Source organism: Platichthys flesus, chromosome 12 (assembly GCF_949316205.1).
Source record: "Platichthys flesus chromosome 12, fPlaFle2.1, whole genome shotgun sequence".
Taxonomy (NCBI): Eukaryota; Metazoa; Chordata; class Actinopteri; order Pleuronectiformes; family Pleuronectidae; genus Platichthys; species Platichthys flesus.
In genome coordinates, this window is record NC_084956.1 from 3,590,690 (window position 1) to 3,616,515 (window position 25,826).

The 25,826-nt window shown below is 43.4% G+C and overlaps 1 protein-coding gene across 6 annotated transcripts in view; it reads left to right on the forward strand.

The window, feature by feature from the left end:
- Positions 1 to 21,487, forward strand: part of gfra1a (gdnf family receptor alpha 1a) — an 80,620-nt gene extending 59,133 nt beyond the window's left edge. For all 6 annotated transcript variants that reach the window (XM_062401745.1, XM_062401741.1, XM_062401740.1 and 3 more), the window contains 7 exons: positions 1,142 to 1,320; positions 2,424 to 2,596; positions 3,992 to 4,101; positions 5,668 to 5,802; positions 12,010 to 12,191; positions 17,263 to 17,310; positions 18,522 to 21,487. In XM_062401745.1, the coding sequence (XP_062257729.1) occupies positions 1,142 to 1,320; positions 2,424 to 2,596; positions 3,992 to 4,101; positions 5,668 to 5,802; positions 12,010 to 12,191; positions 17,263 to 17,310; positions 18,522 to 18,686 (992 nt within the window). In that variant the 3' untranslated portion in view covers positions 18,687 to 21,487. The remainder of the gene's footprint in view (positions 1 to 1,141; positions 1,321 to 2,423; positions 2,597 to 3,991; positions 4,102 to 5,667; positions 5,803 to 12,009; positions 12,192 to 17,262; positions 17,311 to 18,521) is intronic.
- Positions 21,488 to 25,826: the final 4,339 nt, after the last annotated feature.

The window sequence follows — 25,826 nt, forward strand, 5'->3', positions numbered from 1 at the left end:
GAGACCTGTGGGTTGGGTTAATTAAAGAGTCTCTACTGCCTGTAGGAGTGAATTTCAGACTCAATGCTTGTAAAATGTCTCTTTACATCTTTGCCTGTGTCTTCTACGTTTGTGACGCTGCTTTTTCATTCAGAGAAATTGTCTTTTCTTTTTGTGTTTTCCATTTTTTGCATCTGTGGCGATGATTGATTTAAACCATTTATGCAAAACAAATAATTTTTAATTGTTAATACTCTCTTTTAAGCTTCATATTTACATTAGATTAAACTGAGCTCATATGGAGTTTCTTTTATTCTCCCCACCACCACAGTGTTGCTGGGAGGGAAGTGTTTACCGAGGGAACAGAGAGCGGAGAAGAGGGCATGTGCAGGGAAGCAGAGCCGCTGCAGGGAACATGTGAAAGTGAGGACAACAAAGGGAAGTAGAGAAATGAAATAGACGAGTGAGCCAGCCGAGGTTTCCCCTCAGGGGCCGATAGAGGTCCTGGAGAACATTCATCTGGAGGAATCTCCTCTTCTTTAGCAGAACTAACAGCATTGTCTCTGTCGCCAATTAAGACGTCACTGGACCAATCACCTCTCTTCACACACTCGTGTTTGTACGTCCCTTTTAAAAGGTCTTTCTCCTCCCTTCCCCTTGATGTGTGGAATCGTATTAACGCCATTTTTTGGGAACAACACAACAGCCAATCACTCGACTTTCATTTAAATGATGCTTGTTAGAGTGAGGGAGAAAAAATATATTTGTTTGCCTCATTTTTCTCGAAAAAGCCGGATGGAGATGAAGTCTATAGAAAAGTTAATTAATAGCGGATTGAGGAGAACCCTGGCAATTAGTGGAGGCTGCCAGATGAGACCCTGCTCTGGAGAAGGAGCTGCACACACACACACACACACAAACACAATCACACACACACACCCATGTCTGCCGGGTTAGCCTAGAGCAGTGGTTTTCAAAAGTTTCTGCCCAAGGCTCACTTGCATTCTTATTCACACAAATCCCCTGTAACCGTCCGTTTTCACTTGTATTTCTCTCTTTTGTTAAGTTGCTCTCCTTCCCACCTGCCGTCAATCAAGGTCTTTGACGTGTGTCACTCACTTATCATCATGCACCGTCTGACGACTCCTCCTCTTGTCTGCAGGTGAGCCTGCGGTGGCGAGAGAGAACAACTGTCTGAACGCCGCCAAGGCCTGCAACCTGAATGACACGTGCAAGAAGTACCGCTCGTCCTACATCAGCCCCTGCACCAGCCGCGTCTCCACCGCCGAGGTCTGCAACAAGAGGAAGTGTCACAAGGCCCTGCGGCAGTTCTTTGACAAGGCAAGGCTCCTCTGACACCAGCTCATCACAGAGAAACAAAGAAGCACGGAGCAGAGAGAGCACACACGCTGGAGGTTTTACAAACCACTGATGTGTGATAGAAGCTGAACGTATAAATCACAAAGGAGCTGCTTCAGAGGGGAGAAGGATTTGAAGGGGTAACGTTGAAGGGGTTGTCAAAATCACAATAAATAATCATGTGGGTTCTTTTTGTTCTGGGTTGGATTCTCCAGCATTTAACTTTGACTTTGATTCCGTCATCAAACACAAAAGATATTTTCCCTCTCGGCGTCGTTTCATAAAGAACTGATGTGAAACAGTGTAATTGCAACGCAGCTCCTGTGATGTCCCCTTTGGAATATCTTTACTGGGACCACTTCAAGAAAATACTAATACAAATAAATAGAAAAACTAGAAAGAGCACGCAGCTTTGTTAATGTGAGGATGATGTGTAATTGTGTAAAAATTCTGTGTGGGTGCAGCTCTGAGCTTTGAGTTTCTTTGTGTTGGAGATAAAACTGTGATGACATTCCTCTGTTGTCGCCCGACTGAAGAGTGGAGGCAAACTGAGACGGATCCTTCAAGTATAAAACTCCTAATAACGATATATCAGCCAACATCTATATACAACACTTGTAGTGTTCAATTATTTCAACAAAATTTAATTTGTAGTGTTTATCATTAACAACTATTGTACATCCAAATATATAGAACTTATAGAAGAAAATAACTGTAGTTTTTGTCAATGTTTAAAATGTAAACATAAATGCACAGCTTCCCTGGTTTGTTTATTCTGTAAAATAATAGCTTTCACAAAACGCATATCGTCAAAGATAATCAATGATTCCATATCGGCAATAATATCGTCCAGCTGATAAAGATTCAAACATTAAAATGTTATAGTGGCAGCACGATCTGATTGTCTGAAGTAAACAAAAGGAATGGGCAGGTACAATATAATCTATGGGTAATTAAATACACAAAAATACAAAATCAAAAAACACAAAATCCACAGAAGGAACGTAATCTAAAGAGTTAAAAAAGAAATTCAAAGATCTTTCCTGCTACATCACAGTTCATGTTTTGCATCTTCTGCTGAACAGGTTCCACCGAAGCACAGCTACGGCATGCTGTACTGCTCCTGTCCGCTCAGAGACCAGACGGCGTGCTCCGAGCGCCGGCGTCAGACCATCGTCCCCGTCTGCTCGTACGAGGAGAAGCAGAAACCAAACTGTCTGGAGCTGCAGGTCACGTGCAAGACCAACTACATCTGCAGGTAGGAAACCATAAACCACTGAAAACTGTAGGAATTCATTTTGTATAACTTTATAGGACAGTCAAAGAAAGAGTTTTTATAACATTCAGATGAGAATGTGTTTGTCTCTCAGTCACAAACATAAACCTCACTCTCAGGTATATGCACTGACTAGTCCCAGCAGCCCGGTGCAGCTCGGTGTAGAGAGGTGAGAGTTGTCAGCAGCAGCCACTCGACTCCACCTGACATATGGAGAGGGAGCTTGTGGTAAAAGCAAAGGCTGTGATCTATCTGTGCTAACTGACAAATGGAGCGGGGGGGGGGGGCGCTGCACCGAGACCTGTTGTTCAGCCTTGAGCTTATGTCTGATGTATAGAGTGCAGTCAGTGTACTATGGAAAAGAGAAACGACAGACACACAGGGAGGGACAGACACTTGTAGTGTGAATTTACCGCCGTTGCTGTTAAGTGGCGACAGAGAGGGTGAGGAGAAGAGGGAGAGGGGGGGGGGAACCTGAGGCCACAGAGCAAATGGAGCTCATTTATGATGCTTAATGCTTCCATTTAATCCCAGAGACATACACACAAACAAACACACACACACACACACACACACACACACACACACACACACACAGACTTTACCGTTGGCCAAAACCTTTTCAAAAGAGATAGCACCTCCTCCAATACTGAGTGGCCACTTTATAACCATATTGCAAACACATGTTTTGAGATTATGTTTTTCTTTATTAAATCTGTTCTTGAGAAATTCCCCAAAATGTTGAGAAATCATGCAATTTTTAAGAAAGTATAAAAAAAGTTTTTCCTGTATTAGCTCCCTTAATTTAATCTGCTCCAAAAGCAACATAGTTTTTCCACCCTTCCCCCAGGTTTCAATAAATGAGGTCCAGATGAACAAAGATAGATCCAGATTATATGAACACATAGATGAAGACCTGTAGATGAAGAGTTAGAGTCCGAACTCGATGTTAGAAGGTCCGGCTTCGTGTCAGAGAGTCGCTGCATCACACTCAGTATCTCCTCAAACGGTGGATTCCTCAGGAACCAGAAGCTCATTTCAATTTCACATGCCGCTGCATCTGTGGCAAAGTGTAAACAAACATTTGCAAAAGGCAGTAAATGAAATGGAGCCGACTCGGTGCAGAATTGCCTTCAGCCTCATTCACTCCAGGATATAAACCAGCCCCAGCGAACGTAAGAGGGTCATCTTACTCGGCTGAAGACGACCATTAAGGAGCCTAATTACATTGAGAGCGATGGCTTCCAGCACACGCTCGGTCGGACCGGGCATCTCGAAGCACATTCCAGTCACATCGGCCTCCTGAATCCCCCTCGCACAGACTCTGTTGGAGCTCTAATCGTGTTTGGCTCTGACATATTTGTGGATTTGTTGCAGGTCACGACTGGCTGACTTCTTTGTCAACTGCCAGCCGGAGCCTCGCTCGCTGTCAGGCTGTCTGAAGGAGAACTACGCGGACTGCCTCCTCTCGTACTCGGGTCTGATTGGTGAGTTCACACGGACACTTGATCATTATGGCTCAGCTCTGTCTCTTTCCATTTGCTCCTGCTCTCTGTGGATTGTTGTGGATCTGTTTCCTCTTATTTCTACAAATCGATTCTGTTCCTTCTAAAAAATGTCCTACCAAAAAATAGTAAGAGGTACAAAATCTGGGAGCTGCTGCAGAAGTCAGGTCAGAGCCTGAGATACAGTACAGGAGCTTCTGATATTTGTCTCCAAGCAAAAACAAATTTTGAAATTGGCTCAGACTCCACGGAAAGCTCGGGGAAAGTATCAGCTTGTGAAATTGAACATTCAGCTGCTGTCGAGAGTTCCCCGCTGCAAACTTCAGCAGAACGGCAGTGGAGAACACACCGGGCTGCACGAGGAAGGTACTGAGCAAAGCAGTTGCGTGGATTTGGCAAATCTGCAGCATCAGTAGTATCGGTGGTCTGACACGACTCCGACCGTGAGCAAGCACACGATCTGACGAGCTGTCAACGAGAAGCACATATTTAGATCTAATACGCAAAATAATGGACACGTTGTCCCTCCAGTTGATCCACTCTAGCACCAACCACAGAGTTTGACGTCAGATAAATGTAATCGTAGAACTTCTTCTTGAAGCTTGGTAACTTCGGAGCGCCCCAGTCGAATCGTCATTTAGCAGAAAACGATGGGAGCTGAAAAACAAATGTTTAGAGTTCATCTGATTATCTGAACACTGTAGCCATGGACTCTATATAAAGATGGACCCCATGGGCGGCTCCAACAAGTGAAGATGTGTCATTGTGAATCTGCAGCACCTGAATACAGTGGCTCCACCCCCCCCCCCCCCCCCCCTCGCTCCAGACGGTGCTCTGGCTCCAAATTATGTCATTGGCGTTAAATGACAGTTTTTGTATCACAGGTATGTTTGCTCCATTTCTGAAGAAGTGCAGACATCCATCTTTATTTGTAGTCTCTGGTCATTACTGATCAAGACAATGAGTAAACTCTGAACCTAAGGCCCATGTTTCGTGAAGCTCCAGCTGTGAGCCTCGTCTCCGTCACGTCCTCGCCACAACAACACTCCCCTGAAGAGTCAGTCCCCACGAGTCCCTGACCAGACCACACACACACACACTCGGTCCAGGCAGCACCAGTTCATTCTGCCGACTGCAAAACAAAAAGGCCTGATCTGGAGCGCAGCCAGCACGAGGGAACAATCCATTGAGGGAGTGAGAAATCACTGACTGGAGCTATTTACTTTCCCTCACAGAGAGAAAAGCCGATTCTTCACTCGGGCGTCTCTGCATTCTGCTTCCTGCAGAAGCTCCGGCACTCTGCTCCACTTCTGCACACGGGGTCGGAGAGAGGGAAATAAATGTAGCAGTGATTTAACTTTGTTATCATTTAACACCGATGCAGGATGATAACTGTCTCCTGAAGGATTTAAATAATCCTGCAGCATATTGGGGCCCTTGACAGCAGCAAGTCACAGATAATCCTTGTTTATGGATCACGTTTCTTGCTTTTACAAAGACGTATGAATGCATGAATGATGAACTGTGTCTCCCGTGCACCGGCTGCAGGAACCGTGATGACTCCCAACTACCTGCGTTCCCCCAAGATCAGCGTGTCTCCGTACTGCGACTGCAGCAGCAGCGGCAACAACAAGGACGAGTGCGACAAGTTCACCGAGTTCTTCACCGAGAACACCTGCCTCCGTAAGTTCTCCCCCTGACCAGCTGTTGTCTTCTCTGCTTTCTCCTCCTCTTTTCTATCTCTGTGTGTTCTGAATTCTCTCTCTCTCTCTCTCTCTTCTGTTACTATCTATTTTCATCCCCTCTGCTCAGCAGGGGGGATGCTTTTCCTGTTTTGCTCCTTTATCCTCTCTGTTCTCTTCTCTCGCCGTCTCCCCTTCCACCCAAATATATCCCATTGCCAAGCTGGCATTGTTATCCCTCTGCATCATAAAGAAACCAGTCATACTGCGCCACAGTCTCTGGAAGCCTGAAAGCTGCAGCACATCTCCTGCTCCACATCCTGGGCAGAAAGCCTGTTTTTCATCCCACACTGTTTAATTAACAACCCACACTTTGTCCCCCCCACCACACACACACACATACAAACACACCTACTGTATTTCCAGCCGAGATAAATAGGTTTCAGGGTTTTCCAGCCGAGCCTCAGTGAGTGAGCGTTGCTGTGTAATAGGAGCTAACTCTGCTGCTTCTGTTTTGATGCTACGCTCAGTTCAGCAATCAGCTCGAGTGTCAGTCGACTCCTCATCGATTCCTGTACGCAGGTCAGAACACAGGGTCATATTTACAATATCTTGCTCAAGGACACCTACGCTGAGTCAATCACCTGAGCGTGGATCTGGTTATGGAATGTTTGCTGACTCTCGATGCACCAAACTTCTTTTCCAACAAATCTTCTCTGGGTTACAAATCCACTTTGATTCCAAAGATCCAGCTTGATATATAAAAATGACCCTACTTGGCATTTCCCTTTTGATAACAGGGTCAGTAAGTGGGTGCTAGTTGGATTAAGATATGGTTGAATCCTTAATCACTTATCCTTTGAGGGCCATGAGGAGGAGCTGGAGCCGATGACATTGGACAAGAGGTTTGGATTTTTACCCTAAAACAACAACGCTCATTCCCATCTACTGGCCTCCAGTTAACCTGACCACAGACCGGCTCTCTGTCTTTGGCCTGTGGCAGGAAGCCGGAGCACCCACAGAAATAAAGGAGTGTGGTCTTCCAGCTTGAGGGCAGCAGTTATTGATTATAAGTTCAAAACGTGCACTCAAAAAACATGCGCTCTATCTCATGTGGCCCCTGCTGGTGCTCAGATGTGCTCTGCAGGGTGAGTGTGCTTGAATTATAATAATAATAAATCCTGCTCTTACACTTAAAGAGGAGAACAAGCAGGGAAAGCCCACGCAGACCCGGGGAGAGCATCAACACGGAAAGACCTCTGTGGATAGAAGCCCACTCAGCACTTCAGCCACTTTCACTAGCTGCAGTGACATTGGTAAACTGATCAGCTGTTGCACACCGTTAATCCAATAATAACTTGACCAAAGGCCAAAATGAAACTTGGCTGTTGTCGACCTAATGAGTTTTCAGCCAAACGTCCGTGTATCAGCAGCTTTGAAAAGCCCTTTGCATTTCAACAAGACCGATGTGATGGAGAATCAGCTGGAGGTGGAGTCTCTCAGTTAAACCTTCAGTCCTGTCTGTTCTATCATTAATCACAGGTTTCAAGCTGGATTCAGGTTCAATAAGAATAAGCACAGTGATAGTCACAACAAAGATTCTGCTTCTCCGCAGACACACAATCAGCAGCTTGAGGCTGAATTACAAAATGTGTCCCACGAGTAGAGACACACTCCATGATGCTTTATCTGAGGACGTCTCACATTAGCCAGGTGAGCGTCTGCCTCGGGGAGAAAGTGGTCTGCTCGCTTCCCACCTGTTCGATAGTTACCGTGATGTTCGCATGACGGGGCAGGGAAATGGAAAAAGAGATTGAGAAGGAAAGAGTCAAACTCCCAGCAGCCGAGTCGTTAATGAATCGAGTTGTTAGGTTTTCCATTGACGAGGCAATCGGCCGTGAGACACCTGTATGAGGCGATCAATTGGTTAATGTGCTGGTCGGTACTCTGCAGAGTGAGCGTGAGAGCAAGTTGCAGCTGGAGGTGCTTCCGTTTGGTGTGTGTGTGTGTCTTGCACTGAACATCTCTGCAGCTGACTGTGATGATTTCATGCGTATGTGTGTGTTAGTTATGAGATCTGCTTGATCAAAGAGGGTTAATGTGGGTTAAAATGTTCTCTCCGTATATCTGGTCTCTGCTCTGATTGGCTGAGGGGAGCTGAGGACTATGCGTCCTCTGACTTCTCATAATAAGTCTCTTCTCTCTTTCACTGCCTCCTCACTTCACCACCAGCTCCATCCCTCCTTTCTACTCGTTCTCCTCCCGCTCATGCTTCACCTCTTACTGCTCTTCCCATCGCTTTGTCTCTCTCCTCTCATTCCCCCCCACCCCCCCCCCCCCCTCCTCTCTCTTTCTGCTCTCATTAAGCTTGCTCAGCAGTAACTGGAACTGGCAACTCTGAAGATCCTGACACATGCCGGCTACAGGGTCATGGCTAAAGAGGAACTACAATAGAGAAAGAAAAGAACACACAGAGAGAGAGAGAGAGAGAGAGGGAGAGAGAGAGAGAGAGAGAATGTGACTGAGGGAGAGGGCTGTTCTGTTCTTGCGCTTCGTTCTAGTTATTTTATCCTCGGAGGATATAGCTTTATAGCTCTTTATTTTCAGATCTTACTGTGGATGGTCACATATTGATGTTAGCAGCCTCTATTACAGATGTCCGACTCTTTTGAAGCAATGTAACAACACATCAGTGCGAGTTTATAATAATCCGTGAAATATCAAACCACTGCCATCCATTCATCAGAGATCCCAGCATATCCCAACCACTGCTTCAATATTCTCAGGGAAGACTCTGGTATTCCAACGATTGAATGTATTCAAAGCTCGTCCAGTGTTAGTCCTCCCTCTGTTTCTGGGATATGCACCGACTGCAAAGGTCACACCATCCAACAGGAAATCATAATTCTAGTATTACAGAAAACCGTGTTCATGTAAAGTGAGATAAAGTGGTAGACGTCCGTGTGAGGCGAACGCACACAGCTAACACAAATATCTGCAGCGGTGGAAAGATGATATTGTGTGTTTGCCCAATGCACCACGCTGTTTGCACTGGTGAAGGTTGAATTCATGTTTGCACTGGAGCTTTGTAAAGGTGTGTGTTGGACTGTGCACTCTTATGTTTTTATCTTTCGAGGACCAATTAGAGTTTCAGACTTTTAAAGCGAGGATATTTGTGGATTGGGATTTAGCCCAGTTGACACCAAGGGCTGGTTTTATGAATTTAGACCAGGGCTAGCACTGGGTTGATGGGTTTCTCTTGATCCAAGAAGTTCAGTCCCCCACATCTCGTCAACAAACAGGTCTATGTGTCATGTTCCCAGCTCATCCCGTTATGTGCTAGTCAACAAAAATAGTTTCAGGGTAAATGTGTTGATGTCATCCTTTCTCAGAATCGATGATGCAGCTCCCAGAGGACCATGGCATCAGCTTTCATCCTTGGTTTAGTGGCTTTAATGAGACATTTTAAAAGCACCTCAAGGTTTTAAAGTGATCAATGCCTTCGTTTTTAAACTTTAAACACCAATAATGGGCTTAATTTTATAAACACATACTAAGATCTGATATATTGATATAAGAGGAGGTTTTCTTGCTCTGTATCTTCAATAACGTCTTGCATTAGCAGTGTCCAATTATGGCAGCAAGGAGTGTGAGGTAGTGTTATGGTGCTTTAATAACCTCAGTGTTTGGTTCAGACCTTCCGATTTTTAGTTTAGTCCGAAACTAAATATCAGGTTTAGAAAGTTCCTCCATTTTTTGAAGAGGTCAGACTTACGGACCAAATGCAAGTTTAGAGGGAGCTTGTATTTGAAGGATCACTGTACTTCGGCGTATTATAGGACTACTGGGCCTGAGGTTGGTGACGCTGGTAGTAATACAACAATAATATGACTATGGCAAACAAATTAAGTGCCTCATTAATTCTCCATTCAAACACAAAGACTACCTAACAACGTCAGCCTTCTACAAACCAATCAGAGTCAAGTACAGGTAGACTGTACTTGACCAGTGTTATGCAAAAATTCTTTAGTCCCTAAATTTCAATGTGAACCCAAAACGAACCAAATCAAATGAAAAAATTGATCAAACACATGAAGCTTGATTCAGACTCTCAGTCCTCAGTGATTCAGGAGATTATAGCTTAATAAAAAGAAGATACCTTATGAAACAGAGTGTGTTTGTTCCGTCTGCAGTGGCTGCAAAATCATTTTTATATATTCTGATTTAACAGTAGTGGAAGTGGCTTGTTAACTCCACAGTATGCACTCGGGTTTATTATCCAAACACACTTTAAGCACTAGTGCAATGTACTTTGAACAGGACCTTCCCTTCTTGAAGTTGAATCTGTGTGTAGAGCAGTGAAACCAAAGAGCTCCCTTCCTAACTCTGTCGGTGATGATCCCAGTTTCACCAAACTCACGTTCGCTGCTTTGTTGACGACATTTTCAGTCACAGCGAGACGTCTTCTGGGATGTCTGTTAATTCCAGAGGTCAATTCAGTAACGGCGAGGAAGTGGGGACGTCTCGGGCTCCACTTTGTCTCAGATTAATAGTTACGTTTATTAAATGTGCAGAGTGGAACTAACTCAGAGGTTGTTTCTGGGTCGGGACGAGTTTAAGCCACAGCCACTTCTGCAGGAGGAAGGAGAGTAAAGACAAGGAGGATGAGCCCCTGCTGTGATCTCTCTGGCTCTGAACAACATGTGCTTAAGTGTCTTCAAACACCACTGAGTTCAGTCCAATTAACAGTGTGTGTCTCGTCTGAAAAACACAAATCCAGTGACGGGCAATCTTAATTTACTCCTCTAGGAAATCCATGTTCTTCTAATGTCTTTCAATCAGAGCTGCAATCAGACGCTAAGCTGTTGTTGACTCTGAGTTGGGAGATGCCAAACACTCCCTGGTTCCTCTTACGTGAGGAAACATCTTGAACTGGGTCAGCAGGAATAAGGGAACGCTGGCAAAGAGCATAAGAAGAGGAGAGCAACAGCCTGCAATCAATTTCTCAACCTGAGACCATTTGAGGGGATTTATGTTTCCAGATGTGCTGCAGCAGCCCCCTCGGCCCTGCAGGGGAACTCTGTGGCTCGAGGATGTCACAGTGCTGAGGTCTGGACTTAAATCATCAGATTTGCTGACTTCGGGCCGACACAAGAGAACAAAGAGACGTACAAGTCACTGTTGAGTGTTACTGGCTGCTACTCAGCAAGACTTCATATCACAACTACAACTGGAAAAGAGAAAAAAAACAAGATTGGTGGAATTCCACCTATAACTTTGGATTTTAATACGTTCTGCATCAGATTTGTGAAATGATTCGATGAAGAGCAACAGCAGGGTGATAACTTCTGCTTGTATGAAGACATGTGTCTTTGCACATGTATGTGGGGATGTGTCAGTGGGGTTAAAGGAGCCACTTTCCAGATCGTCTCTTCCTCCCTTCACTGTATCAGGGTCATAATTGACTGTTGGAGGGAAGAATATCATTACGCTCACAAAGCATCTCTGTTAACCTCAGCTTTTCCTCTGATGTGTGTGTGCGTGCGTGTGTGTGTGTGTGTGTGTCTTTTTTACATCAAAGCTATAGAACGCTATTAATAGGGCCACTAATGGACCCTAATGGTAAATAGCCACATCAGCACTCAGCTTTTTGACTGTGTGGTGAATTTATAATGGAGGGAAGTGATAACAAACCCTAAGTACCTTCTAACTCACCTTTAATTGTGGTTTAGGCCGTTGCAATATAGAGCTTTATTTGAACATGGGGACTAACAAGCGTGTGATTCACGATAGGATCCAGTTTGGTGCTAAAGGGACCGGCTTTGGAAATACAACGTGGTGTTTCTGTTGTTGGAAAGAAAAGCTTTACCTGCTCAGATGCATCAGGAGACTTGTTTGGAGGCTCTGGGATCGTAATAAAGAGTTGAACTAATAACAAGTATCAGAGGGGGGGCACTATACTATATTATGAAATACTATTTACATTTACTACACACTATATTTGCCCTGTCACAGTTTTACAACGGAAATGTTTACACAATATAAGAGATTCCCAGCATAGTGTCTTGTGCTGTTGCTTTATTGTAGATTGTGTGCCCCCCCTATTTACATATTTCAGAACTTAATTTCTTTCACCCACCAGCCAAAAGTATATATATTATTTGAGTATCACAGCTGACTGATCCTGTCCCACCCCTCCCCTCTGTAGGTAATGCCATTCAGGCCTTTGGGAACGGGACAGACGTGGGAGTGTGGCAGCCTGTGTCCCCGGTCCAGACCACCACCTCCACCACCACTCACTCCCAGAAGAACCGTGAACACAACCCCAACCCTATTGACAACCACATCAACACGGACCCTGGGATTTACCACTTCTGTGGCAGCCTACAGGTGAGCCTCACACACTGGTTAGTTTCTGCATTCAGAGGACGACCGGATCCAAGGAGACATTTCAGAAAGTTGGTTTTCTCTTTACAAAGACAAAGTTTCCGCTGCTCTTTATCAGAGCTGCTCATCTTTCCATTCTTTTCTATGTGTCTCACTATCTGCACCATGTATCTCCAGTGTCTGCTCATCTGCTGCCTGTCTGTTTCTGTTGCATACCTCACTGCCTCTTCATCCTCGGGTTCACTCTCCGTCTCTATTTGATTTCAGGCAGACTCCCTTTGTTTCATCCAGCGCTGTCACATTACAAAATCTGTCCAGTTAAAGCAGTGAATCATATGCTGCAAGTAAAGTGAGAGTTGTCTGTAATGAAAACACAAGAAAATTGGAAGTACGAATGGAGAAGTGGAACATTTAACAGGCAGGTGTTCTTCACAGGAGACGGTGGAGACCAAAGCAGAGATAAAAGAGGAGTGATTTTGAACTTAAACGTCATATTACCATCACTCTGCCTGCTCACTGTGCAATTCATAACTGTTTAATAGAACAGAGCGATATCTGTTCTGGGGGAAATTCCTTCTGGTTGTTGTAAAACACAAATTATATCTTTATATATTTGGTCATCAAGACTAAAAAACATAATTTAAAGAAAGTGAAGATACATTTCTAAATGTTCATTTCACAGATGTTCAGCATTGCGATGTTACTATTTCCCAATAACCCCCAAAAACATATTAAAAACAATATAATAAATTATGTTTATTTTTGTACCTGGTAAGACTCTCAAAGTGTGTTTCCCTGTCGGAGCTGCTGCTGCTCCAGAGGAACAAACAGCCGTGTGGCTGATGAAACAAGCAACTCATTCACGGCAATCCTGAACGTTGGTGAGGGGGTGCTCCCGGGTCCGGGAGGAAGTGGAGATAATACTGTCGTTACCAGCGGAGCGAGACTCTCAGAGCTGCTTCGCCCAATGATGTCAGGGCAACCTGATGCAGCCTCGTGAAACCACTGAAGTTGTTAATTGTTTACAGACACTAACATAAAGTCCTCCAGCAACGTCAAGATGAAATCCACCTTCTGACAAACAGCAGCTTACTATCAACACCACGTCTTCTGTTCATGATGTTATTGTTCATGAAGAACATACAAATCTTTAAACACTTAATTTACTCACTTCTCAAATTTAAAGTTGTCACTGTTAATCAGCCAATCTCCAAAAACTAAAAATGAAACATATCTGTTGACCTTTGTTTCAAATCTTAAAATGCTTTCTTGACATTACATTGCAAATATTTATGTTGCAGCGATTCATTCCATATTGATAAAAGTACATACTTAAACATATATATAGTATAGATATATAAGTAACACTATAAGAGGCAAAATGTGAACAGCAGGAGAAATACATTCCTTGTGTTTTGAACAGCAACTTCTCATTCGCCTCGTTATTCTCATAACGAACCTGTGTTTAGACCTGAATCACAGATTGTGACTTTGACTTCATATTTCCAACAAAACAAGATGATAATTTATTATTAGTTTTTCCAACCGATATCTACACACACATACACACACGCTAGAAAAGTGGTTTAACACAGCAACTCTCTTAATTAACTTGTACTTGACGTGTTATCAGAGCAGAGCCAACAGCAAACACACGCACCAGTACACCAGCAAAGCTCATTATCAGTGCGAACTGTGTGTGTGTGTGTGTGTGTGTGTGTGTGTGTGCGTGTGTGTGTGTGTGTGTGTGTGTGTGTGCGTGTGTGTGTGTGTGTGCGTGCGTGCGTGCGCGTGCGCGTGCGTGTGCGTGTGTGTGTGTGTGTGTATGCCGTTGTAATGACACTCTCAAGGGACAGGCATGTCAGAGGACTCACTCCACTCCGCTCATTGATCTCTCTCTCTTTTTCACTCACACAGTCACACACAGACACACACAGACACATGTTTGTACCTCTATCTTAGTGAGGACACTCATTGACATTATACGTTGCCTAGCCCCTAATTTTAACCCTAAAACGAATTCTTAACCACCCAACAATCCATTGGAGAAGAGTTAAAACCTCTCACCCTCCAGAAACACCCTCACTCTGTAGGCTCTATGCTTAAAATGGTCCTCACAACTGAGAACAGGAACACACACACACACACATACATGCAGAATAGTACCAGAGAAACTCCAATCAGTAGAAACACAGCAACACATACAACTGTGTGTTTACCTCAGCTTGACAGAACAGAACCAGCTCCTCAGCTCTTTAGAGGAACTGGAGGAAAATGTGTGTTTGTTCCACCCTCTGATTTGTTGGATTATAAATCATTTAGTCATTTGTCACATAAATAGTTGGAAACCTTCAATTTAAATCAAATTAAAAAACTATAGAATGAAGCCAATGCAGAAATGCCTGAAAGCTGCATTCTGTGTAATGACCAGCAGAGGGCGACTCCACAGTTTGTCTAATTCACACTTTATAAAGTTAGTAAACATTTTCCCGAGGAGTTTATTTCTCAATCACACGTTTCAAGTCTTCTCATCAATAAAGCTTATTGCCATTCAGATTCAAATAGACCATTAAGCATCTAGCTATCGTCCAATAGGTGCAGTGTCCTCGACCTCTCAGTCAGGCTCCACCCCCTTCTCCTCTGAGCTATGGTTACTTCTCGTTTAATAAAAAACAAGATGGCGCTTGACCAAATGTCAAAGTGGAGTCTTCAAACGGCTCAGAAATCAACGGATGGCTTCACAACGGGTGGACACTTGAATCTTTCTTCTTCATGTCCCCTTGTTCTCTCCCGAGTGTCTTTTTTACTCTTTTCATTCCGGAACTCTCTCACATGTTTCTGCTGTGTTTTCCTTCTGTGATGTAAATGTTTTTGCGTAGAGAAGGCTTAGCTCAGGCGCACAGCAGAGCCGCCGCAGATAACAACATATACATGAATGCAGACACACACACACACACACACACATACTCGTACACAGCTCTCTATATATATATGTTTGCAAAGCCCGGGGCTCCATCAGCGTGTTCTCATGAATATCGTTGACTCCAGAAGCAGGCAGGAAGTGCCCCGGACAAATATGGAAATCTACCACATGCTAATGTGACTTTTCAGAACATGGAGGTTTTAGGCAAATCTAAACCAAATGGACACAAAGCAGAAATAAACAGGCACATTTGAATTTGTTCTCGTCCAGATTGTTTTTTTTTAAAGTGAAAATAAGCATCGGTTTGTTTAATATACTATAGAATGCTTAGAAGTCATTTACAGGCTGGTGGGGGGGGGGGGGGGGGGTATCTTATCACAAGTAATGGAAGTGTGAGGTAATTTAACGGCTGAGTTAACGGCTGTGATCTCATGCATATAGTCTTTGCTTTATTTACCAGGGTTTGAGTTAATGACCGTCTCAGGCGAGAGTTCTGATTCCACCTCAATCGAATGCGGGTGAATGGAATCGTATCTTTGGTTCTCACAAGATCGTAAAGAGAAAACGTGTTAGGTTTTAGAATTCCAGCCGCGACTGTATGTGTCTGAATAATCCTCAGAACAAACTGGAAACATTTATTTGTTATGTTGTGATTTGAATTTGGTGAATTTTGAAAGTTGTGCTTTCAAACTTCTAAATTCCTGCTTCTTAATGGCTGAATTAGTTTGTTTTGAAAACCGCAGCGGCAGATGGAGTCTGAATGGGAATTCAACATTCACATCGGTGTAATCTCAATTTCCGGATGTTTTGGCTGTGCACCACAAACGAGCAGCACCCTCGGGATTCAGCAGCGAGCTGTGGAAGTTTATTATCATGATCTTGTCTCAGTGTTTGCGTCTGAGAGGTGAAAATGTTTAATTCATCCGAACACAGATGGAACCTCCTCCTGAAACACAAACTGGTGCCAGTTGTGTTTAGTCATCATGTTCCTCAGACCACTTACGTTTTCTGCTTCCACGCTTACAATTCTTGTCGTGTCCGTCAGTTTGGGTCTTTTACACAGAGTTCATGATTTATAGACTTCATTCCTGCAGGCGAGGTTTCTTTTTTTCATGTAGTGCCGAAGCAAAGGTGTTTTTAAAAGAACACGGTTTCTTTCCCGCTGAATTTCCATGGCCGCTGCTTCCTCTACATCTCTATTTTAAATCTGAATTCACTGTGGTGAACACTGGAGCCATTTATTATTCTGTCACACACATGAATACCCAGAAACCAGAGCTGGAATTACATTCACACACAGCATGAAGCCAATGGGTTTGATGATGGGGTTGATGGAGAATGGATGACCGTGGCAACCTTTGTACGCAGGTCATTAGAAACCATGGAGAAGGAGAATTTAAAAAAGACTTTTTCTTAGTCCAAAAGTCCTGATGAAACAATCCAACACAAAATCATGATGTTCATTTCCTTTCATACTCAGTAAATGACCTGTAAATCACAGTGAAGCAGTTAAAGCATCAGTCACTGATAGAACCCTCTGATACACACATGGAAAGTAGCAGTGTGTGTGTTTGTGTGTGTGTCTGGGTGTGTGTTTGAGTGTGTGACAGTGACTGAGGGATAAATCTGGGATGAAATCAGACTCTCTGGGTAAAAAGAAATCTGCAGGGTTACCATTGTTGTTTTTCAGTTGAGCTCCAGTTTCTGCCTTAACAATCAGATCAGTGCTGAGCTCTCTCACACACATACACACACACACACACACATACGCACACACACACACGCACACACTCAATCCCAGACACTGATGGTTATTGGTATTTCAGTCGCAGCGTTCAAACGTTGGCGTCTGCGTGTCGTCTGTACCTGGTGTGTAAATGTGTTGGCAGAATATTTTAAATGTAATTAGTTTGTTAATTGTTCTATCGATTGTTGTTCAAAGCAAATTAATCAGTTGTGGATTGGTATCTGTCGACTCGCAGTTCAGGCTCTGTGCGCCAAAGCCACAAGATGCCGGTGTTCAAATCCCGACACAGAAATCATCTGTTTGTTACTTGGATCTTTGTCACTGAGGAAATTAACGTGTTCTTTGTGAACGTTGAGTTCAAACACTTGTTGACAGTTTTGTGTTTCTCTGTTTTTCTTTCTCAGGCTCAGAAACTGAAGTCAAACTCAACTGTGGATGGCGTCCTCTGTGTGGTAAGTTCAATGTCCATTATATCATGTAGATACATCATGTGAACTTTATAATTTGAACAGAGGGTAATGTCCTGATGAAGTTAACTAATTCTGGTTGATTTTAAGCAAAATACTTTAGACTCAAATACCTTGAAATTCTCTTAAACCTTAAAACCCATAAATAAGATGTTTCAAGACATCACAGAATAAAAACAAAGCAAGAAGTGAAAAACATCTGGTCATGTCGATTGTGTGACCTTTGCCAAAATAGCAGCAGTGACACATCTCGTGTTGTGCGCATGCTTCAAGTCTCTGCGCTCTGACATCTGTAAATTTGGGATAAATACTAAATCGTGTAAATTAAAGTAAAAACAACTTGTTTGAGTTATGAAATGATCCCGGACTGTGATCCTGTGACAGCCTGGCGCTCCCTCCCTCCTGCCTCCTTTGTAAACTCCTGGTCTTTGTAGTTCCTCTGAGGCTGAAATGGGATTGTTGCTTATCTGGTGGCTTTTAAAGTTCACCGCAAATGTCATTGTACAATAATAAGGCAGCGTTATGCACTGGACTGACATTTAATAGAAGCAGCGACAGGTCTCGAGGAGATGACCCAGCCCTGAGCTTGCTGCTTTATTAGCAAGCCAGAGACCGTGGCTGAGGCTCCACACAAACACACACACACACACAGACACACACACACACACACAGTCATGCAAATTCACACAGACAGACTCACAAATGTGGTTTTTAGTTCTCCCACTGTGGCCTTTTACTTACAGAAACAACCTTTTGATTTTCCACTGTGTCACAGCAGAAGAATGTATTATAGATTTTATGGATGATTATATTCAATTAAAAGGACTAATATCTTTAAATGTGCCACATCTGACATGCATGATTACAACTGCAGCCTAAACACTGTTTAGTTTACTACTAATACAACTGCCTGTACATTTTTACTACACATTTTATGTCATTTTGAATCAATATCATGATAAATCTGAGTTTTACTGAAAATTTAGAACTCGAAATTGGGCTTAAGCTTTTCGCCCACACGAAAATTCAGCTTATTAGCTCAGTATTGAAAAAATCAATCAAAGATCATACAACATATCTGTTTGGATAAAGAGATGTATGGAACATCTTAGCTAAAATATAATTAAACTTATTAATATTAAATTATTTATTAAAAGCTTTAAACTAAACGTCTCCTCTCTGTGTCTGACCCTCAGGATCCTCAGATCGACGGCCCAGGTACGTCCAACGCCATCCTGAGAAACTCGGCTGCCTCCAGACGGCCTGCGGGCCCGACCTCTCTGCTGCCCCCGCTGCTCTGGCTGTGGTACTGCAGCCTGCAGGCCCTCTCCTCCTCCTCCTCCTCTCCGGGCGACTTGTAGCCTCGACGCCTCAACGCGCTCCGACGAACTGACAAACACACATTTGTACAAAAGAAAAAGCAAAACAAGAAGTTCTATGCTTTCTTCTCGGTAAAACCTGTCGTACTTTTATTTCCCTCTGGAATCTGTCTCTACTTTGATTCGTACACTTTTCTTTTATGTTGAATTTTTTTTTTGTTTCTTTGCATTGCAGCTGTGTGCTAAAACACCGATCTACTATATCTACTCGGTTTGGCTGTGTGTTCCCTTTTCGGTTCGTTTAAAAAAAAAGAAAAGGGATTCAAAGCTTTTTTGAATAAACAAAGTACTTGAGGATTAACATTCCAACAAACCACAGCTGGTGGCTTCTCGGATCGGTTCACACACGATGTAAATTCACATTGACCTTCACTGTCGTCCAATCGGTTTCCACCCACGTCTGTTTGTGTGTTGAGGCTATCGTTGGGATCTTTCGCTTAAAAGTCACAGTCCGTTCAGTATCGGCTACGTTTCGTCACGCGGGCGACTCGTTGGGTGTTCCTCTCTCTCCCCCGTGGTCCCTGTTTGTTTCGGTCAGGGCCGAGACCCGGTGTTTTCAAATTCTTGAAACGTCGACATCGATATTTTACCTGTAATATAAAATGTCACTCGACAGTATTTCCTCTTTTCCAGGGTGAACACCGACAACCTGTAACATCGGAGAAGTCGCAACATCCGCGTCCAAACTGTAGCTCAAGCTGAACACACGTCGCCTCTGGCAAAAGCACACAGGCGAGGACCCACGCACACACAAGTACCGCACACGTTCACACACTCAGACACACACACAGAGAAACACACACACACCTACCAGGCTTCTGCTCTTCTGTTTTTTAAACGCATTGTTCGGCCGGCAGACGGATTCCTCTCTGCGATCACACGCTGCTGTGGATGTTCGATTCCACTCTGCTCATTAGTGATTGTACATACGTGTAACTGTTAGAAGGCAAAGCCATGTTCAGTGTTTCTATATGAAAAGTGACGGAGCAGCTGCTTCACCTCCACCTGTGTTTGGTTTTTATTGAGTTTGGACGTATCTCGCCGAGTCCTGAGGACGATCCAATGCTAACTGTCCTCGAGTGAAGTCAGTGGAAACAAAGCTTCTTCATTGGGTCATTGTTACGACTTGTCGTCTCAATTGTGAGCGATTGCGTTGATTTGACCGTTTGCTAAGCCCCGCCTCCTTCAGTCACCGCCCAGACTCAGGTTTTAAAATGTAGCCTAGCATCAACACACTTTACTCTAATAACTTTATCAGAGTGACGCATTTGAATAGTAAAATAATAAGAATTTGATTTCAGGAGACAGAAGTTACATTTTACATCGTGACCATTGAAATTGTACAAAACTGAAAAAACAAATGTTCTCATGTGACTATTCAAACTAGTCGGAGAAACAACACAAAGGTGAAAAGTGACTGTGAGACCAAGGACAGAGTTTGACTCTTAGCAAATGGTCAAATATTAACTTTTCTTTTTTCTGAAGACGACTCAAACACGTGACATGTGATATCGGTACCGTGAGTAAAAAATCCTTTATTGTACGTCTGCCCCCTGGTGACTTCTGCGATAAAAAGACACAACATCGGTTTCACGTTCGATTCTCACACAGACACGTGCGTCCGTTTTCATCAGCCCCCCCCCCCCCCCCCCAGAGGAAATTACGTACATCGTATGTCGAACCTGAGCATTAGCGACGCGCTGCTTCAGTTTACGTAGCTTCTCCGAACACGGTTAATGTATCGTAGAACTTCTGTGTTATTAACTGAGCATTAACATGGTATATGCACTGTACGTACTTGGCTGAAGCTATAAATCGGACAAATAGACGTCCGATGACTTTCTGTTCCAGAGCATCGTGAGCTATTTTGACATTCAGATACTGAATATTGTTTTTTTTACAACTACCTATAATGTGTATATTTTCTCCCAGTATGTACATGATTATGGAATATTACTGCATCTGAGAAAGAGGATATCAATGTGACTCTGTAGTTCAACATGACTGTATTTCCTCAGCTTATTCCTTTGTACCATAGCCCCCCCCCCCCCGTTCACGACATTAGCTAACTATAGTTTTGTTTTATGTTGTTTTTTTGGCTAAGATTTGAACTTATTTTTCTATCTTTTACGAATTTTTACTGTGGATGAGTGTAATCGAAGGAGACGGACCGGCCGCTTATTGATCCGCTCAAATAGCTCCTCTGATTTTTGTTTTTTACAGACTGTTCAGAGCCGATTCAAATAATTACTTTGGTTTTACTGCTGAAAGAATTACGGTTTCGAGAAGAGAGAGAGATGATTGTTCTTGCATGTTGACTGTGAAGGAGAGATAAATATATTCTATACCATAACATTTAAAAAGGGTTTTTTAAAGGTATATCTGACCAGAGGCGGGCGCCTGGGTTCAACCCCACGGACTGAATGTGTGGAGGGAAACGTTAAAAGAGAAATGTGACGAGGCGCTACAGGACAAACTTCTCTTCTTGTGTCTTAAAAAAGCAACTGTTGATTTTATATTTGAATCCCAGAGTCGCATCTTCACAGGCGCTGGAATATAAGAGACGGTCGGAAAGTTCCTCGGGTCGAAACCGGGGCTCTTCCTCCTGATGTTAGGAAGATAAAGAATAAAAAGATGGTGGATATGTTCTCTCCATCCCATCTGTCGTTTTGAAACACCAGACATGGCTTCTCTGGAGACTCCCTCGGCTCTCTGGCATCATTAACCTCTTAGCTTGTGAAAAATGTTCAAAAAGTTATAATTAAAAACTGTCAAATCACCAACGCTGTTTGCACGTGGTGTTTATTTCACAGCGGGGGGAGGTGGGGGGGCACATATATATGAGCCACGCCCGCCTTGAGGATGACGGACAGGCGAAGGCGAGGATGAGAGAAGGTCTGAGGTCAGGCAGCCTGATCATGAGACGCTGATAAGACGTTGAGAGTTAATGTCAATGACCTCGGGGTCACAGAGCAGAGAGAAGAAGGATGAAGAGAAGAGAGATGAGAGCAGATAAAGAGAGTTTCATGTTTGCACGAAGGGAAACAGAAAGAATCAGTTAATCCTAAAAAAAGCGTTGGTCCAGAAGTGAAAGTCTGAAAAAGAAACAGTAAGAAACGTCACTAAGTCTCATAAGAGACAGACACGTTCTCTCATTTGACACTAAACACTGAAAACAGTTGAAACATTCAAAACTTCAAGCAATTCTTTCAATAATCAATCTGTTAAAGAAAGTCCAGACGCTTTAAATAATATTCACTTCAAGGATCTGTGCGGTCGTCCATCTTTATTTACTCTGTATGGTTTTCATCGAGCTCTGGAGCCTTTAACTTCTGCTGATGTAATCTGCTCTTCATGACTTCCTTAGTTATAAAATAGTGATAATGTAGAATCTTTCTTTTACTTTTATGATGTCTGAGGTTTGTTTTGTAGAAAAAATATCTAATAATCGTCTGACAAAGAGAAAACACCTCTGAAAATAAAGTATATAGCCTCAATTCCAACTTTAATTTGATTCATCAGTAAAATGTTTTCATTTACTACTAAGAATACGGTTCTCGGTATTAACGGTGACTCAACAAGCGATTTTGTGTTATTGTGTTGCAGAGTCATAACGGCTGTGATCATTGTGTTGGTTGATAATAGAGAATATTGAGAGAAATGTCCGACTCGTCAGTTTCCCCCTTTTTCTGTTTTACATGAATGTTTTATTCATCATGTTAAAAAGTCGTCGACAAAGTACCAGGAGCTGGAGGACAAACGTGTTTTTATTCTGTTCTACTTGTGGAAGTTTCACAAGAAATGATCACAAGAGAAGTTTGAATTGAAATTAGCTACAAGCAAAATGATTAAGAATCTAAAATTCAATTTCCTTTCAGCCAAATCATTTTCTTTGTCCAGATTTCACAGGAACAAGATTCAAACACAGAATTAAAGCACCTTCTTTTGAGCCCCTCAGTAATTATGAGAGTTCAGAGCGCCACTTACTGAAGCGTGGAATGAAACCCACGTAGCCGACGTGTCAATCAAACGTTACCTCCGGTCAGTGACTGAGCCGGCAGAGTCAGATTATTAAGAGTCGTTAAAGAGCTGATTCCTCTCAGTGAACTGTGTGAACTGAACTTTCCATCTCAGTCATAATTAACTCTGATGTGAACATTGATGAACTGTAGATTCTAAACGTATTGGTTGTCAACGCATCACTTCACTGCAGGACGTCAACCTCTGACATTACAGTGACATCATAATGACCTCATGATGACATCACTCCAGCCGTGTGAACATAAATGTTTCTTTTGATCATATTTATTGTGGATTTTAACTTTTGACCGATCAGCTCCAAAAGTTTAATGTTATGGTGATACACACAAACACCCACACACTCACTCTCTCTCTCTTTCTCTCTCTCTCACACACACACACACAGACACACACACACACACACAGTGCAGGTTAATAACCAGAATAAAAGCGTCTCATCATTAGAATCGACCCTCATCTCATCTCATCTGCTCGTTAACCGACCTCCTGATATCATGTGTTTTTATTCTCTATCGATAACGAAGCTCTGCTCATTAATGGACATTTTATAAGATGAGGTGATAAAACTCCACATTAACACACCAGAAGGACCACAGATCAGAGTGACACACACACACACACACACACACACACACACACACACACACACAGACACACACACTGAGTCCTCCTGACAAACGTCTGTGGGACTGAACAGGAAGCTGCTGGTCACCTCTGCCCGTCAGCCGACCCTCCTACGAGCGTCCATGAAGATCAACGCTGAAATAATGGAGTCATCTTCACTCCTCCTCCTCCTCCTCTTTCATCCCTCACTTTGAGCTGGGAGCAGAGAATGGAGACTCTTTGTTAGAGCAGAAGGCCACTGGTGACGGAGCAGTGCATGCTGGGACTCCGTAGAGGACGATACTGACAGAGAAGACATTCTTCACGGCGTCACAGGGCGCTGACTGGTCGGTGGTTTGTTGGGATGTAAGTGTGTGTGTGTGTGTGTGTGTGTGAGTGTGTGCGTGTGTGTGTGTAGGACGGCAGTGCGCTTTGTAACCCAGTGTGTCCATGTCCCAAATAACCCGCTGTAATTGGCCCATAATGGCATAAAGATTGAGGCCTGGATGAGGCATCAATCACAAGGAAGTGGCTCAGCTGACCCTGAGTCCTCAGTGAGATGGAGGGGGAGGGAGAGAGAGAGTGAGAGAGAGAGAGAGAGAGAGAAAGAGAGAGAGAGAGAGGTGGACGGACAGGGACAGAGGACGAGTTCTAACCAGGAGAAGTAATCAGTTTTATTCCTGGACAGCCCTTGAGAAGGACAAGAGTGTGTGTTTGTGTGTGTGTCTGTGTGTCTGTGTGTGTGTGAGAGGTTGATTTTGCTAATGAAAGTGATTCCAGACTAGACGTTGAGCTTATGTCTGGGAATTTCATCTTGAATTTGCTGAATCACAAACATCGGTCTCGTCTCTGTGAAGACGTCAAAGGTCAAAACGGAAACGAGAAGTCGAGAAGTCGAGAGTCTCACAGATTCTGGATCAGTTTGTCTGAAACAGCCCTTTTAAAATACTTTATTATACGGTATTGCGAAGTTGAGACGTATTATTGGAAATCTGTACGTTTGTCGTTTTTACATTTAACGATCAAATGGATTTCATATTAAAAATCAATAAATCTGATGTAACATCATTTTTTTTTAGATGTGAGAAACTTTATTTAGATCTTATTCAGTGACGTGTAAAGCAGATGTTTCCCAGCTGTGGCAGATCTTCTTCATTTCCTGTGTTTGTATTTTCCTGTTTTCAATCTCTTACTGGAAAACACACACGTCCGCATCTTCTCCTCGAGGCTGAGGGAAAACCAGGAGCCGAGGATAAAAGGGGGAGAGCGGCTCTTCCTGCTGCCGCTGACGTGCAGGTATCGAACCCGACGCAGGTGCCAGCAGCACTTAATGCAAAACACTGCAGTCTTTTATCTGCAGGAGGGAAAGAAATGGGATTGAGCTGAGAGCGTAACAAGGAGCACTTATCTCCTCCTGGTCACTAATGGTGGCGACAGCAGCAGCTCTGACCTCCTGTGATGTTCGGAGGCCTTTCAAGTTCCAGAGGAAGCAAAACGTCAGATAAACACAGAGAAGTAAAGATTTCCAGCTTCTGTTGATGCAGTTTTTAAAAAAAACAGCCGAATGAAATGGATTGAGTTTGTTCAGCAGCGTCAGACGAACATCAGCTGCAGGAGGAGAAGGTATTTTAAGGTTAGAGACACATGGAAATGTTTCATGACACAGAGCTTTTGTTTTCGCTGCTTTTATTTTCCACCACATCAACGAGTGTGAAGGATTCTGAAATGCGGCCAATCGGCAGCGAGCTTCATCCTCCGCTGCCGTTCCCTGGAAAGAATGCACGTCGGTGTCTCCTGCCGGTTATAGTTCCTCATTTGCATTAAAGTGTCTGATTCTCCGAGATGGTCCCCTCGATGATCCCGCCCACGCCGCCTCCTGAAGGACGAGGGTTTCAAATCGCGCCGCATTCAGTCGTCAGAGAAGAAGAAGAAGAAGAAGAAGAAGAAGAAGAAGAAGAAGAAGAAGAAGAAGAAGAAACGGAACGTTAAATAAAGCTGTTTTTATTTCACTCTGCATCTCGATGTGGCAACGCGTCGTAAACAAAGAAGATGAAAGTGTAAACATGATCGTGCTCAACGGCTTCTGGAGGATTTATTAACATCGTTAATTACACGTGTGTTAGACGGGAAACAACATGGAGATGGGAGACGACCATTACTGATTATATTGTTGTTCTTACTGTATATATTGTTGTTTATGTCCGATTGTTGTTTTATGTACAAATGCACCAAACACACCAAGGCAATTTCCTGTATGTGTGAATATACTTTGCAAATCAAAGAATTCTGATTCTGATTCTGATTAGATCGTGGAGCGGATCTGGATCATCTGGGCAGAACCAGGAAGGTTTCTCACTTTCTCTGACCTGAGATCAGAAGTTCACGTTCACTCTCTTGAGCCCTTGGGTTTCACTTTCTACCGTCAGAGCAGATTCAGAGTGGATTGATTGTTGTTTGTTGGTTTATTCGTTAACAGGA